Genomic DNA, 17272 nt, shown 5'->3' with positions numbered 1-17272 from the left:
GTAGGAGGAGGAGTACACATCTACCCATCCAAGTTACTTGCATTTATTTGATTTTGATTAATCGTCAACGAAATTAAGCGGAATTCGTGGATGCTGCTGTTGTTATTGTCCGCTAATGGAGTTTCTTCTGCCTGACAGGAAACTGCATTTACATATGTACATATGCCCCACCAGACAGCGAAAGAGAGAGGGAGAGAGAGTGAGTGAGAGATGTGCATATGTATCTGGCAGATACATTTCATTTCACTTGCCTCGCCTCGCCTCGCCTCACAGCAAAATTCCATGCCAATGTTTTGACAAACAGCAGCAGCTGCCGCCTACTCAGCATTCAGCATATCCGCATCTCCTCGGTGCAGAACGACGAACGCTCATCCTCATCAGCCCCGCAGGCGGACAGAACCCATACATGCCCCCATACCCCGGACTCTGGGACTCTCCTTAGTCGTCATTTTCACGCGCTCCACTCACAGCACATGTGTGTTCCACACGCTGGCGACAGATCGCATCGGATCGCTTGGAATGGAATTGGAATGGGAATGGGATTGATCCGCAGAACAGGATATGCGGACGCTGCACTCGAATCGCAGGGGAACGCAGCCGAGCCGAGCCGAGAAAATAAAACTAAACAAATAATTTCTACTTATCCGATAATGAATGGAGATCTTAATATGAACATAAAAAACGTATAAAATGTACAAAAAGATGCTCCCAACAATTGTAGGAATTAAAATTACATAGAATTTAATAAGCTCTTTCAGAACAAGTCTCCTAAGTTTCCCATTGATACCTATATTTATTTTGTGATCATTAATCAAACACTTCACTAAAATGTAATTTATTCTTGCAACTTCCCGTTCCTCTATTTAATATTTCCATTTTTCTGCAGCCCTTTAAGTTGTGTCTAAGTTGTGCAACAATTTTCTCAGTATTATGCCAACAAAAAGAATACACATAATAAAACCTATTATATTGCATTATTAGATGCATTTTTCTAGACAGGTTTTATTGGGGAAAGTACCCGTTTAAATTATTATAAGACATCTCTTGTTATTGCAATTCCTGGAAAAATTAGCTAATCTCATGGGGGAATCAATTATAATTCTAGCATTTTTCTTGCCTTAAACTCATGTGACTTTAGGCCAGCCCAATGTCAGAGTTATAGCTGATTCAATGATATGCACGTAGCACCGATCCGACATTATAAAAAGCCGTCGCCAGATCAGACAAAAACCAATTGTCTGATTCCGTCTAAAGACGCGACCAGACAGCATTTAGAGCGGTTTTTGGTGGTCGCGTCGTCGTCTAGTCGGGGTTTCTGCTGATCGCTCAGAATGAAAACGCACACACACAGAAAGGCCCACCCCAAGACAAATCAATGACCTCTTTTGCGTGTCTTGGCCGAAAGCGAAAAAATAAATCGACAGGTTGGCATTTAAATTAAAGTAAAAATAAATGAAATTTCACTGAGGAAATTCGCGCGTGTGAAAAGTGCAAGCCACAAAAACTATTCGGTCAATGGTCAGCACAAACGTCAGTTTGAAATATAATATATATGTTTTAGATGTTCGACAAGGGTACAGTTACTGTTGTTTTTTTGGGGCATGCCTCTCTCTCTCTCTCTCTCACGAAAAGATCTGTGGGTGAAAAGCTGTAAGTTATGCGCTGAGGCGGCTAAAAATGCCACTAAAATGCATTTAAAAATTGTACATGCAGGCACACGTTTGGTCGTAAAATCAAGGGGTTTTTAGAGCAGAAATGATTTTTTTTATTATTTTACCAGATACTGTGTGGGGTACAAGGGTTTATTTCACTAGCAAAGATTTATGCAACAGGCAGTTTCATTTTCACCTTTTCATTGGAAAACAATCTTACGTTGGCATCTTCCTATTAAAGTGTATTTTTTATTTAGTTTGCTCGACCTATCATCGAAGCTCAATGAAAATCGAAATATGATCTGATTGCCAGGTATCCCATAGTCGAAATATTGTCACTATCATTCTGACTTGTTTTTGTTTCCCTTTCCGTTTATTATTATTATAACTATAATATTTTTTTATTTTGTTTGTTTACGTGCACAGGCGACAGCAGCGGCGGCAGCGGCGGCAGACGACAAAATTGATAAGATTAGGTCGGGAACTACCAAACCTATAACCTAAACAGCGGCCAGTCGGTCGGTCATATACCTGAGAATTAGTACTGCCATAGACACACACACACACACACACCCCACAGATACGCATACGTAGGCACACTATCACTGTGGCGTGTTATCATCAAATTCTATATCAGTTTAGAAAGCATAGAGTTTTGTTTTGTTGAAGGTGATTCCACGAAACATGTCGAGTGCTTCGATTCGATCATCATAGCCTGTACAGCACAGCACAGCACGTTCAACAGAATCGACGACTGCCCCCCAGGCACTGCATATGTCGCTCCATATCAGGGACTCTTATGAAACCCTTCTGTCCTGCGCAGCTTAAAGTTTCAATCAAAACTGACTTTCTTTTGAACCATTTTCGAGGAAAATTCACTCGGATTTCCCTGCCAGAGTGTGGCTGTGCTGTGCCGTGCCTGATATCTTTTGTCTTTGAACACAATGCCCACATCAAAAGGTGTTTTTCGTATTTGTTGCGCTTTCGAGGGTTTTATCTTGTCTGTTGTTTGGCATTTGTTGCGATTTGTCATGGGCGCAACCAACCAACCAGCCGCCTGACTAAAAGAACAACCAGAAACGGGGCAGGGGCTGGGCCACGGGACAGGGAACGACGTACCCCCCCCGTGGCGAATTTATTATTAAGAGAGACTGAGGACTGTGGACCGGGTACTGGGAATGGGATTGCGACTGTGACTGTGACTGCACAAAGCAAATCATATAATCAGACAGCTCTGCTTTGCTCTGCTCTGCAGCTGGACGGGATGCCAAAGCGACTTTAAGGCGTTTTTAAGCGCATAAAAATGCAGATCAAAGGCAGAATTTAAATAATATTTAAGGCAAGCTATTTTCAGATTAAATCAAATGAATAAAATATAGAAAAGTAAAGTAAAATAACGTAGAAAATTTACGCTCTACAAATCGATAAAAAAGAGGCGTGTGAGTCGCTCTGGGGACGCATTTCCCGTACTCAGTCATATATACATTTTTGAGCTTATGATTTAGAATTTTAGAAATTTACATTTTACATTTTTTTGCTAATTGTATCTACATCTACATATACAATGTATATTCTACATCTTACATGTGATTGTAATGTTCCAATTAGATTCTACATCCCCCTAGGGGTTGCTCGCGCTGAAGAGCAGAGTGTGCGAGTGGGGAAAAGAGTTGGTTGTGTGGGGGGGGGGAGGGGGAACGTTTCTTCATTCTGGCTATAATTTGATCCGATCTGATTCAGATTGGAATGGGATATGGGACTCGATACGGTTTAGTTTTATCGTTCTTAAACGGCCGCCACGATTTTCGTCCTTTGTGTGGGGGAAGGGGGCGGGGCGAATTTTGAACACTTGCATGTATCAAGTCTGGAACCAAATTTGGTTTCTCTAGCTTTATAGTCCTGGATCAGGCGCTCATCAAGACGGAGGACGGACAGACGGACGGACAGACGGACATGGCTATATCGACTCGGCTATTGATGCTGATCAAGAATTATACTTTATGGGGTCGAACGTTTCCCTCTGCGTTGACACCCACTTTTCCACATCTTATCCCCTACCTTTTTTGGTACGGGTATAAAAATGATTTAATTTTTTTCTGTTATTTCTAAACGAACGAAAAATGCTTACAAAAATTAAGAAATAAATAACATGGGACAGATTTTGATTAATTTTTTTCAAAGATTATTCACCAGTTTAAATCGGCATTTTAAAGCAGAATATTTCTATGACTTCAGTTGCATTTTTATGATAACATTTTACGAGGCATCTTTCGTATTTAAATATTTATTGTATGACGTGTTTTTGGAATGACTTGGATTCCCGCCCTGTTAAAGAAAATGTTTCATATGGGCGTGACCTCATTCGAATAAAATGATAGGAAGGCAGCTATGTACATACCCAGAAGTATTGGTATTACAAGTAAACCCTATAATAAATCTGACCTTGGCGTACATTGTTGTTCTGCCCTGCAATAAAAAATCATCTATTCCATTTCTGCCACTTGGATAATAGCCAGTCACACGTAAACGCAGTATGACGTGAGATAGCTGGAATCCGGCTGTTTGTTGGCTAATAAAAAGATCCACAAAAGTGTTGCAGTGTTGCCTTTGCATACAGTTCGTATTTAAATAACAATCTTATCCGAGTTATTAAAAGATCTAAAGAATGAAGGGGGGGGATTATCTTAACATACTCAATGCGCTATGCCTGTTTTGTGTATTCCCTAATCCATCCCCACGCGCAGTCATAAAATTCGTTTTGTGCCCGTCCCAAAATCAAATCAAATGCTCAGATGCATATCAAAATAATCTAAGCAAATGAAATGAAATGACAACAACGTTGGGCACACACACACACACACACACAAAAAAAGGCATAAAATATGAGCATGCAACACCCCAGGAAGAGAGAGGGAGAAAGATAGCGAGGGTAGAGGTGGAGGTGGAGTTGGAGTTGGAGAAAGAGAGAGAACAAGAACTGTGGCACCCATAAAATTGACAGCTGATCTTTTTTGTTCGTTCTTTTCCTTATTTTTTTTTTGTTGTATTTTGAGTATCAGAGCAAGGGGTGCCGGTGCCCCATTGTATCTCCCTCCCTCTCTTTTTTCCGGATTCTACCTGCTTGAGGGTCATAAAAAATTAAGAAAAACATGGGCAAACTCTCAGGAGTGGAAAAAAGGAGACAACGACAGGCGGAGACGTCGCATATTTTAAGCCGATGGGATCTCCTTGGGATGGTCAGGCTCTGTCTTCTGTCCTCTGTCCTCTGTCTAAATCCCAGCCGCACACTTGGCATACATAGAATAAGATCCCGAAACGAACTGAACAACAAAACGCAATTAGAAACACAACGAAAAACTAAACGAATTTCAATTGAAAACACAAGCGGGAAGAGAGAGGGAGAGAGAGAGAGTTGGGCCAACAGGATATGCTCAACTCAAAGATTTGTAATATGAGCGCTGCATACTTATGAGACGACAATGATCATGGTACCAATGATAATGGCACCAACATGTACCCGGCCCGTACTGCCGATCAGCTCCACGATAAGCGGGCCAAGACCTGGCCGGGCAGAGTCTTCTTCTTCTCCTGTGAAAGCTTTAGGGGTGGGGGAAATCTCTTAGAGAATCGCAAATAAAACTATAAATGGCCAAGTACAAGAGTCAGCCAAAGGCCAGCCATTCCCCAGGGAAACTTAAATCGTGGCAAACAAATAAGAGCCAATACGAATATTAAATGCACTAATCAAAGGTCAGTTATTGTTGGAAATAAATGTAGATGTATCTTTCGGCTACAATATTTTGCTCCTTTTCATATCTCACTAAAATCTACAAGATCTTCAAGATGGATAAGACATCAGGGACAACAAATGCAGCCAACCAAAAATATACAAGGGAAAATGATTTCCATTCCAGGAATTTCTAGACGGCACTCCGGATATTTGGAGGACATTCTAAGACATTATAGATTCCAGTTTTCGGCTTACAGCTGCTTTTGATTTCTTCCCAAATTTACTTTCTTCCAGTTCTCTTTATGGAACGCATATGCCCCATCGTTCACGGAGATCGTTTGAGATTTTTAGATTTTGTTCAAGTTGCACGAATGGCAACATCGCGCAGCCGTACTCCACCGACTCGCATTCCGAGAGCATTGTGAGAGTATAAAAAGCAAAGAAATGTTATATTAATATTTACCATGAGCCTTCTTCTTTCTGGATTTCGGCGCCATGTCTGATGATTGTTGTACGGGGTGGGGCGGGGTGCAGCGGCAGGCAGGCGGCTGCAATGCAACTTTGTTGGTGTTGTGGTTGTGTTCTTCTTCCTCTCCTTTCACAGAGTCTCTTCCTTTGCACACACTCTTCTCTTCTCTATACTCCACTCCACTCCACTCCTCTTCACTCTTCACTCTTCTGGGCTGTGCAACAAAACAATAAACGCGAAGCAGCGCGCAACAAAAGCAAAACAAAAGCACACGAGATCGTGGATCACAGGAAGGGGGATCCAATCTCTCTCTCTCTCTCTCCCTCTCTCTCGCTCTTTCTCTGGCTCCACGGAGTATCTGTGTGCGCCAAAGAACTGGATTCGTATGCTCTCTTCTTTTGGGTTTTGTTTATAGCGCCTCGTTGGGGGGACGGCGACAGGAGCTGGCAGCCGAGAGGGGGGCTGGCGGGGCTATGACGACGGCGTCGGTCAAGCCGGCGACACCATGGAGCCCAATGTAGAAGAAGCAGACGCAGAATTATGGGTTCTGCCAAACTTGATCCTTGTAGGCAGGGCGGAACGGATGCAAGAAGCTTTTGTTGCTGTTGCTGTTGTTGTTGCTGGATCTGGTGTTGGAAGCGTTGTTGTTGCTGTTGTTGTTGTATCCTCTTGTGTGTTTGTTTGTGTGTGTGTGGTGTGGTGTGAGCGCGTGATCACGTTGATTATAATTATATACGAAAGGTGGCAATACAAATCAGGTGAAATTCAATCCTCAATCCTTTTTGTTTCTCTCTCTCTTTCTCTCTGTTGTTATTATTATTTTGTACTGGATCTCAAAGAACGTTTGGCACTATTTTGGTTTGATTTTAATCGATCAGCACTAGCACAAAATAAACACTATTATTTCTCTTTTTCATAGATATATTCTTATGTTCTGTTGTTGATTATTTTTTAGTTGAAACTGATTTGATTGAGACACATTTTCTTTTGTATTATTTAGTTAATAATATTATCCGTAAACATGTGTGTGTATTTATACAACCTCGAGTGTGTTGTTCGGACACGAAGCGTAGGTAAACACCAGAGACGAATACGTCACAAAACGCGCACCACATAACACATCAGATACTGAATGTGCAACAGGTAGAACTATAAACTATATATTATTATTTTTTTTATAATATATTTTCGTTATTTTTGTGTGATTTTATCAACGGGGATGGGTTACAAAGATCTCACGAATTTTCTAGCCAAACGCACGCAAATGTGAAACACGGAGCGACGCGGCCGCAACTTTGAACATTCAAACAAAGATTCGGCGCGATTTTTCATGAACAAGAATATATATGGATATGTACGCTCTGAGAGCAGATGTTGCTGAGAGCAGATGTTGCTAAGAACCGGTTGCCGGGTGTGATGACAACAGCTGAAATGTTGCTAGGACCTCGTTCACCTAGCACTAGAGCTGCAACAAAAATCCTTTTTCGCTGAATCGATAAATTAATTTTAAATTTTGAAAAACACTTGTAGCAATGTGATATCACATGAGTCTGGAAACCAAATTTGGTTGCTCTAGCGCTTATAGTCTCTAAGATCTAGGCGCTCAACAAGACGGACGGACGGACGGACGGACGGACGGACAGACGGACATGGCTAAATCGACTCGGCTATTGATGCTGAACAAAGAATATATATACTTTATGGGGTCGGAAACCTTTCCCCACACATCCATATACCCCTTAATCCTCCTTTTAGAGTACAGGTATATTAAAATCCACCTATTACGCCCTGTGTAACGGTGTACCAGCAACATTTGGCTGCGGCACTTGTTGCGCCTAGCTGGCAACATATCTCAGCAACACCGGAGAGAGCAAAACCGAGAGAGAGAGCAAAGCCGACAAGAGCCGAGAGAGCCAACAAACAAAACGAGAGAGAGAGAGAGAGAGAGAGAGAGAACACTTGAATTTCAAGTTTTTTCACCCTAGTATGAGTGTATCTATGTGTGCACGGGTGCATCTGTATCTGAGAGCTCGAGCGTGTGTATCTTGATCTTTGGTTAGCATCGTCGTCGTCGTCGTCGTGGCCGTTGTCTGTGCGCTCGTATTTCGTTGCTGCTTATTATAACTGACATATCTAGATACGGCCGCATACGGGGGGACGTGCCCCAGGAAGCGGGACTGGGAGGAGCTTGGTCGGTGCATAATTGCAGGGCCCTTTTGCATATGGGGGCAGCAGCAGCAGCAGCATGCAACAATAATAACAGTTTTGGTCGAATTTGTTAGCGATTCGAGGCAACACACCAGGCCAGTGATTAGCAGCAACACCATTGCCAACTAATAGTTTGACTCCTTTTGCTGTTGCTCTCACGAGCGTATCCATGAGATACACGTACTTGCAGATATCACTACGGCTGCGGTTGCCTCTGCAGAGCGTAGAGCGCGCTGTCCAGCCTCTTTGCCTTCATTAGCCGCACAGTAGTCGCGGCTAATTATGGTCTACGATAGTCTTCTGTTTGTGGTCTCGTCTCGTCTCGGCCTGGTGCCTGGTACCTGGTGTCAGAAGCGCTTAGCACTTCTTCCTTTCTAGCCACCAGGTAGTCATAGACACTCCGAGCACTGTCCGCATTAAAAACGCATTTAAGAGATATCTCTGATCCGCACTTCACAGAATATAAAAGCTTAATATCATCTTAATATCCAGCCGCAGGTGAAATTTTGTATACCTTAAATATTTTTTTTTCCAAGCGTCTAGCACCATTACCACTAAAAAGACTGTACAAATATTCTAATGATTATTTTAACTTTCACATAGAGAAAGCCAAAAGCTATTTCCATTTGTTTTGTTCAGCGATAACCCACAGGCGAGTGCACCCGAACTTTAACCTCTCAAACTCCGCCAGTCGAAACCCCAAACCCCAACCCCAGACCCAGGCGGACTGATCTCCCGTTTATTATCACGCCCGCGGCCATAATTCATTTTGCTCCTTCGCCTTTGCCTCCGCCTCGGTCTGGGTCTGGTTCTGGGTCTGCTTTGCTCTGGTTTTGTCTAGTCCAATCTATAGATGATGCCCTTTTAGCTCCCTGAATGCCAAGATTTCTTAGTGGTTTTTGTTGTTGTGGCAGCCACTTCTTGTGCTGCTCTGCCCCTGCCTTTGCCCCCGAGGTGTGATTTCTCAAGTGTAGGAGTCATGCGGCGCACAGCCAGACGCGGCACTCACTGAGTGCTGCACCAGAGACCAAGAGAGCAGTAAACTGCAGCTGGCCAGAGGGCCACTGTTTTGGGGGAACCAGAAAATCAACTTGATTCTACAGATACCCTTGATCAGATCTCAGCGGAAGGGGAAGACCAGACCAACACGATTGAGTAATCGGAATCAACGGCAGCCATATATTTCGTAGAGTTATTCAAGAATCATTCTGTAGTTTTGGCTTCATAATTTCTTAAATTATCCATCAGTTGGCGGGTGCTAAATGTATTGAAAAAGAACTTTGTTTTATGGCTGCACTTCGTTGATATCAAGAATGGGTATAATTTTTAGCGATAAGTTAAAAAAGTCCCCTGATAATTCTTCGAGCAACTGCTAAACTTTGAACCAATGAACCAACCTCCAAGAATTCAAATGATATGGATCCAATGCAGATGATTAACAAAAAACTCAGACGATGTTGGTTCAACAAAAGCGAGAATTAATTGAGAAAATTTCCAAGCAATGTTCAGAAACATATTCTTAACACCACTTGGGACCAGTCAAAAAACTGAATTAAGAAGAAAGATAAAATACTCATATTCTAGACAGAATGTTTAAGTTTATTATATAAGCAACCATAAAAGATAATCCTCATCATAAATAAATGAAAAGGCATTACCTTTTTATTCATTTTTATTGCTGAAAAGATAATTTACAATATTCTTATCCCAATTTTCCACGCTATTGCTTTCACTGAGCACCAAAATGTTATATGTACATATTACCTATTCGATTCGTTCACTTGGCCTGCCCAGGTCTAAGTTTTACAGCCGTAGAGGTGGAGTGGAGTGGTGCATGCAACGTGGCTTGAAGTGGAATGCGCAGAGTCCATGACTTGTGCGGATCGCATTTGATTAGAGGCTGAATATATGCTGAAAAAACTCTTTTTAGCGCGAAATTTCCATACGATCTTCGTGCTAATGCGCGTAATGGAGTAAGCCCAAAAGATAAACGTGAGGATTTGCTGCACTGCCCAATTAGCACCTGTGCTAAAAAGCCCCTAACCGAGACTCGACTCCAATTTACCTGTTCCATTAGCACTGCACTGTGCTTTGAAATTTGTATTTGAGTTTGAAGAACTGTCTGGGAGCTGGGAGTAGGAGCAAGAGAAGCAGCAGGAGGTGGAGATGGAAATTCCGGCAATGAATCGAGCAAATAGCCATTATTTTATTCTGTTGTATACAATAGAACTTGTATTCCATTTTGAATGTTTTTGAGTATTTCGTGTGAAAAGCGGACGGCACAGACAGGGGGAACACTCTCCTATCCACAATCCAAACACAATAAACATATACAGAACGGGCGCAGCCAGACAGAGTGGCGGGCCCAATGGATCGTTTGTATCTGTAACGAATCTGTATCTTTGGGTTTATTGTTAGAGCTCACATTAGATACAGATACAGATACTGAGAGGAAGAGAAACCTTCTCGGCTGCTCTGCTGGCAGGGTCACTCTCAACATTCTCAACATGGCCAACAGATGTGCGCAACAGGCTCCCAAATCAGACAAAAGGCAAAAGGGTCTCCGGTCGTCCTCTTACTGAATAACTGAAAAGGTTCTCGAGGAGATGTCACTTGGAGTGTGGCTGGGCCTTAAATCAAAGTCAAAGGCAAAGATCCCAGTCCCAAAAACAAAGCAGACATACATACAACAGATTGTTCTCTTGGCTCTTTTTTGTGTTGGTAGCAGCAGCCACTACTGTGTCCAGCCATCTCACAGATACCACCGGGTCGAGTCTCGGCGTATGTATCTGTGTATCTGCAGCATGGAAATTTTCGTAGTGTACCAGAAATTTGTGTCAACGTGGGCGACAGTTTTCATTGTGTGTATAAATAAACCGAAAGACATTTCATGCTGTCGGCAACATGTGGAAAAATGCTTGGAATTTGTTCCATTCTTGCACACTTTTGCAATGCTTTTGGATCTTAGAGATACAGAAAAACAATCGACTCGAAAAACGAGACCAAATCTCTTGGTGGAACACAACTTGCCAAGGTGTAAATGCAACTCTGTCCCTTTGAGTCTGTTGCATCATTAACACTCTCGAGTGGTGCCCCTACCACCCCCCTCCATGACTGTTCATCAAAGTGAAGTGCAATTAAGCATGCAACAGGGCCTCTTCTTCCACCATCTTTCCTCATTTTGTTTCCTTCTCGGGTTCGTTTCGGTTTCTGTTCTTTTCTGTTCTCTTCTCTGCTGCACTTCACGGTCCCAAGGTGAGAGGTGTTAAAGTTTTATGGAATTTCAACAACGATAAATTATAATTACACGCAGCGTTGCGCATAAATCTACCCACACTCTCTCATAAATGCCTGCACACTGCCGTAGATGCACAGAGAGTCTTCAGCCCCGAAGCGGCTTATAACGCGTCATACATAATTTGTACACGCATCAAGAATCCTCCCCCCGTCATTAACACCTTTTGAGGGTGATTCTAGACCTGTCTAAATATATTAAATTAAAAACTAAACGCAAAACCAAACCAAAAAGGAAGGCCCCACGATTGTTGCTAGAATTAAACGAACAACAGAATTGACTACATAAATTCGAGCAACTTTCAAGTATAGCATTTGGCGAGTAACGTACAACATCCTCGATAGTATAGTGGTCAGTATCCCCGCCTGTCACGCGGGAGACCGGGGTTCAATTCCCCGTCGGGGAGAGATGTAAAATCTTTTTTTTTTCTTTTTTGTTAAATTTCTTTTGTGTTTAATCTGTTTCTTGCTCATTTTTTTGGGTTTTTAAACCATTGGATTTGAATTCAAAACCATTTACTACATATTGAAAACTAGTATGGAGCATTTGGATACCATACAAAATAAACCAGGAGACAAGCAAATTTATGTTTAAGATTTTACGTTTAATTAGCTTCTTGTTGGGGGTAGCCACTCAAAAAAGAAAATAAAGCAAGGAAAATTACAAAAATTTAACTAAAAATTAAAAAAAATTAGATTTTTCATCTCTCCCCGACGGGGAATTGAACCCCGGTCTCCCGCGTGACAGGCGGGGATACTGACCACTATACTATCGAGGATGTTGACATTGGCTTGCCAAATGCTACAATTGAAAATCGTTAGAATAATTGTATGTAGTTCTGTTTGGTTTTCAATTGTGTTTAGTGTTGAATCTTAAATATTTAGACAGGCCTACAATTACTCCCGAAAGGTGTTAATGGCGGTGGGAGGATTCTTAATACGCCTGAAAATTGTGTTTGACGCGTTTTAAGTCACTTTGGTACTAAAGACTATCTTTGCATGTAAGTAAATATGTATCAAAGAACGGTAATGGATAATTGCAAAAGCACATAAAAATCACTCGAATAAAATCGCTCAGCATGGACGGATACACACTTGCATGAGCACACGAAAAGGCCTCTTCGGTTAGGAGTTCTCACGTTCGGCTCTCTTCGGGTCGAGTCATGCATTTGCTTGACAATGTGTAAGCCGGTTCTCTCCCATGTACATACATATGTATAGATTATAGGTACGGAAATGGTTTATTATTGCTGTTACATGTATGTTTATATCAACTAGATACTATCTTTATAATTCTAAAATTATGCTATATTTACTCCTTTAGTACCAGGCATTAAGGAAAAAAAAAAGACTTTTCATCTCTCCCCGACGGGGAATTGAACCCCGGTCTCCCGCGTGACAGGCGGGGATACTGACCACTATACTATCGAGGATGTTGAATTTCCGAAGTCTAACGGAAAACTCGAAAAAGGTGGAACGTTTCATGATCTATGTTCTAGTATAAGATCTATTTTTTGGTTTTGCTAATCATTAATTATTCCACTATTTTAATTCTAAAAGTCAGATCAGCTGGCATTTGATTCTTGATTCTTTTAATTAATCCATAAATGTTATCATCTTCATACAGTCATAAAAGTAAAAAACTCTATTGTAACGGTGAAAAAATAAAAGTAACATGTTTTTTTTTCATATTTAATTGACTCTGGGCTGTGCGAAATAATAGGGAGGGAAATTCCAATAAAAAATGTTATAGTTCTTAAAATTATAGTATTTCTAAGAGTTTTTTGGACTATTGATGGTAATAAGTTTTAGTAATTTTAGATATAAAACAAATTTGAGATATTAGGGACGTGTATAGCAGTTCTCAGATATGCATGCACATGAAAAACGTCCACAATAACGGATTTTCGTGACGGAAAATTTACGAATTTAAGTTTTCCAAGCTAATGAATGATAGTGCAAAAAAACATAAGATTCAAAAAGAAACACGGAAGCAACACAAGATACAGTGCATCACATAATCCTTCAATTTTAGGGGAATTCAAAACTACGATATTTTTTTCCTTGCAAATGCAATTTTGAACAAAGGTTAGTTTTGCTTCCACAGCTCAAGAGCTCGCAATATCAATTGGTCAAAATAATAACTCTGTGGAATCAATTCACAATAAACGTAAGAAAAAGAATTCATAAGAAAATTCAAGTCTGATCATGTTTGATTTTGAGTAGTATTGCTTTAAAAAAGTTCGGTATTACTAGCCACCCTGTATATTCACAGACAGTCGTTAGTCCCGATGTGACATAAAACGCGTCAAACACAATTTTCAGGCGTATTAAGAATCCTCCCAACGCCATTAACACCTTTTGAGGGTAATTGTAGGCCTGTCTAAATATTTAAGATTCAATACTAAACGCGATTCCAAACCAAAACCGAAGTTCCACAACTCTGGGCACGGAATTATATGACAAAGAGAACTAACTACACAAATTCTAACGATTTTCAATTGTAGCATTTGGCAAGCCAATGTCAACATCCTCGATAGTATAGTGGTCAGTATCCCCGCCTGTCACGCGGGAGACCGGGGTTCAATTCCCCGTCGGGGAGAGATGAAAAATCTTTTTTTTTAATTTTTTTTGTTTTTCTTGTTCTCTTTTTGACTATTTTTAATAATTTTTTTTTCTAAACCACTGGATTTGGATTCATATTGAAAACTAGTACGCAGAATTTGGATACCATACAAAATAAACCAGGAGACAAGCACATCTATGTTTAGGATTTTCCGTTTAATTAGCTTCTTGTTGAATAGGCCCTAAAAAACGAAAATATAGCACGGAAAATTACAAAAATTTAACAAAACAGAAAAAAAAAATGATTTTACATCTCTCCCCGACGGGGAATTGAACCCCGGTCTCCCGCGTGACAGGCGGGGATACTGACCACTATACTATCGAGGATGTTGTAAGCGGTACCGCCAAATGCTATACTTGAAAGTTGCTCGAATTTATGTAGTCAATTCTGTTGTTCGTTTAATTCTAGCAACAATCGTGGGGATGCTGTCAGTTGTTTTCATTATGTAGAGGTTTTTGGAATAAAATTTCCGGGTTCCTAATAAGTATATCGGTTTCCGTGGTGTAGAGGTTTTTGGTATGAAATTTTTGGCTTCCGTTGGTTCCCAATAAGTATGTCAGTTTCCGTGGTAAAGCGGTTTTGGGTTTCTGGCTGGGGACCCCAGGGTTTCCGTGGTGAAGCATAGCGGTTCTTGGAATGATTCGCTGCCGTTGAATGCCGTTAGTTTCCAAAAACTATATCAATTCCGTGGTGTAGCGGTTATTGAAATATAATTTTGTGACTGGCGTTAGTTCCCAATAAGTATATCAGTCTCCGTGAAAATACAATTTTGTGCCTCGCGTTAGTTCACTACAAGTATATCGGTTTCCGTGGTGTAGCGGTTATTAAAATACAATTTTGTGACTGGCGTTAGTTCCCAATAAGTATATCAGTCTCCGTGAAAATACAATTTTGTGCCTCGCGTTAGTTCACTACAAGTATATCGGTTTCCGTGGTGTAGCGGTTATTGAAATACAATTTTGTGACTGGCGTTAGTTCCCAATAAGTATATCAGTCTCCGTGAAAATACAATTTTGTGCCTCGCGTTAGTTCACTACAAGTATATCGGTTTCCGTGGTGTAGCGGTTATTGAAATACAATTTTGTGACTGGCGTTAGTTCCCAATAAGTATATCAGTCTCCGTGAAAATACAATTTTGTGGCTCGCGTTAGTTCACTACAAGTATATCGGTTTCCGTGGTGTAGCGGTTATTGAAATACAATTTTGTGACTAGCGTTAGTTCCCAATAAGTATATCAGTCTCCGTGAAAATACAATTTTGTGGCTCGCGTTAGTTCACTACAAGTATATCGGTTTCCGTGGTGTAGCGGTTATTGAAATACAATTTTGTGACTAGCGTTAGTTCCCAATAAGTATATCAGTCTCCGTGAAAATACAATTTTGTGCCTCGCGTTAGTTCACTACAAGTATATCGGTTTCCGTGGTGTAGCGGTTATTGAAATACAATTTTGTGACTGGCGTTAGTTCCCAATAAGTATATCAGTCTCCGTGAAAATACAATTTTGTGCCTCGCGTTAGTTCACTACAAGTATATCGGTTTCCGTGGTGTAGCGGTTATTGAAATACAATTTTGTGACTAGCGTTAGTTCCCAATAAGTATATCAGTCTCCGTGAAAATACAATTTTGTGGCTCGCGTTAGTTCACTACAAGTATATCGGTTTCCGTGGTGTAGCGGTTATTGAAATACAATTTTGTGACTAGCGTTAGTTCCCAATAGTATATCAGTCTCCGTGAAAATACAATTTTGTGCCTCGCGTTAGTTCACTACAAGTATATCGGTTTCCGTGGTGTAGCGGTTATTGAAATACAATTTTGTGACTAGCGTTAGTTCCCAATAAGTATATCAGTCTCCGTGAAAATACAATTTTGTGCCTCGCGTTAGTTCACTACAAGTATATCGGTTTCCGTGGTGTAGCGGTTATTGAAATACAATTTTGTGACTGGCGTTAGTTCCCAATAAGTATATCAGTCTCCGTGAAAATACAATTTTGTGCCTCGCGTTAGTTCACTACAAGTATATCGGTTTCCGTGGTGTAGCGGTTATTGAAATACAATTTTGTGACTGGCGTTAGTTCCCAATAAGTATATCAGTCTCCGTGAAAATACAATTTTGTGGCTCGCGTTAGTTCACTACAAGTATATCGGTTTCCGTGGTGTAGCGGTTATTGAAATACAATTTTGTGACTAGCGTTAGTTCCCAATAAGTATATCAGTCTCCGTGAAAATACAATTTTGTGGCTCGCGTTAGTTCACTACAAGTATATCGGTTTCCGTGGTGTAGCGGTTATTGAAATACAATTTTGTGACTAGCGTTAGTTCCCAATAAGTATATCAGTCTCCGTGAAAATACAATTTGTGCCTCGCGTTAGTTCACTACAAGTATATCGGTTTCCGTGGTGTAGCGGTTATTGAAATACAATTTTGTGACTAGCGTTAGTTCCCAATAAGTATATCAGTCTCCGTGAAAATACAATTTTGTGGCTCGCGTTAGTTCACTACAAGTATATCGGTTTCCGTGGTGTAGCGGTTATTGAAATACAATTTTGTGACTAGCGTTAGTTCCCAATAAGTATATCAGTCTCCGTGAAAATACAATTTTGTGCCTCGCGTTAGTTCACTACAAGTATATCGGTTTCCGTGGTGTAGCGGTTATTGAAATACAATTTTGTGACTGGCGTTAGTTCCCAATAAGTATATCAGTCTCCGTGAAAATACAATTTTGTGGCTCGCGTTAGTTCACTACAAGTATATCGGTTTCCGTGGTGTAGCGGTTATTGAAATACAATTTTGTGACTAGCGTTAGTTCCCAATAAGTATATCAGTCTCGTGAAAATACAATTTTGTGCCTCGCGTTAGTTCACTACAAGTATATCGGTTTCCGTGGTGTAGCGGTTATTGAAATACAATTTTGTGACTAGCGTTAGTTCCCAATAAGTATATCAGTCTCCGTGAAAATACAATTTTGTGGCTCGCGTTAGTTCACTACAAGTATATCGGTTTCCGTGGTGTAGCGGTTATTGAAATACAATTTTGTGTCTCGCGTTAGTTCACTACAAGTATATCGGTTTCCGTGGTGTAGCGGTTATTGAAATACAATTTTGTGACTGGCGTTAGTTCCCAATAAGTATATCAGTCTCCGTGAAAATACAATTTTGTGGCTCGCGTTAGTTCACTACAAGTATATCGGTTTCCGTGGTGTAGCGGTTATTGAAATACAATTTTGTGACTAGCGTTAGTTCCCAATAAGTATATCAGTCTCCGTGAAAATACAATTTTGTGGCTCGCGTTAGTTC

General features: G+C 40.8%; 1 protein-coding gene and 5 non-coding genes across 7 annotated transcripts in view; 2 read left to right on the top strand and 4 right to left on the bottom strand.

The window, feature by feature from the left end:
- LOC111073070 (bone morphogenetic protein receptor type-1B) overlaps positions 1 to 17272 on the bottom strand; it is a 73443-nt gene that overhangs the window by 16885 nt on the left and 39286 nt on the right. The window contains exon 1 of one of the 2 annotated variants that reach the window (XM_022365202.2): positions 5846 to 7126. The exons of the other annotated variant lie outside the window; for it this stretch is intronic. Within the exon in view, the coding sequence (XP_022220894.1) occupies positions 5846 to 5879 (34 nt within the window). The 5' untranslated portion in view covers positions 5880 to 7126. Of the gene's footprint in view, positions 1 to 5845; positions 7127 to 17272 lie in introns of those variants that run through there. 2 annotated transcript variants of the gene reach the window in all.
- Trnad-guc lies at positions 11689 to 11760 on the top strand. The gene has a single exon. It is a non-coding gene; the product is annotated as a tRNA-Asp (tRNA).
- Trnad-guc lies at positions 12061 to 12132 on the bottom strand. Its single transcript has one exon. It is a non-coding gene; the product is annotated as a tRNA-Asp (tRNA).
- Trnad-guc lies at positions 12715 to 12786 on the bottom strand. The gene has a single exon. It is a non-coding gene; the product is annotated as a tRNA-Asp (tRNA).
- Trnad-guc lies at positions 13884 to 13955 on the top strand. Its single transcript has one exon. It is a non-coding gene; the product is annotated as a tRNA-Asp (tRNA).
- Positions 14234 to 14305, bottom strand: Trnad-guc. The gene has a single exon. It is a non-coding gene; the product is annotated as a tRNA-Asp (tRNA).

Source organism: Drosophila obscura, unplaced genomic scaffold (genome assembly GCF_018151105.1).
Source record: "Drosophila obscura isolate BZ-5 IFL unplaced genomic scaffold, ASM1815110v1 contig_200, whole genome shotgun sequence".
In the NCBI taxonomy this organism is placed as follows: domain Eukaryota; kingdom Metazoa; phylum Arthropoda; class Insecta; order Diptera; family Drosophilidae; genus Drosophila; species Drosophila obscura.
The sequence above is the reverse complement of the archived record's forward strand: the minus strand, read 5'-3'. Positions and strand labels throughout refer to the sequence as shown.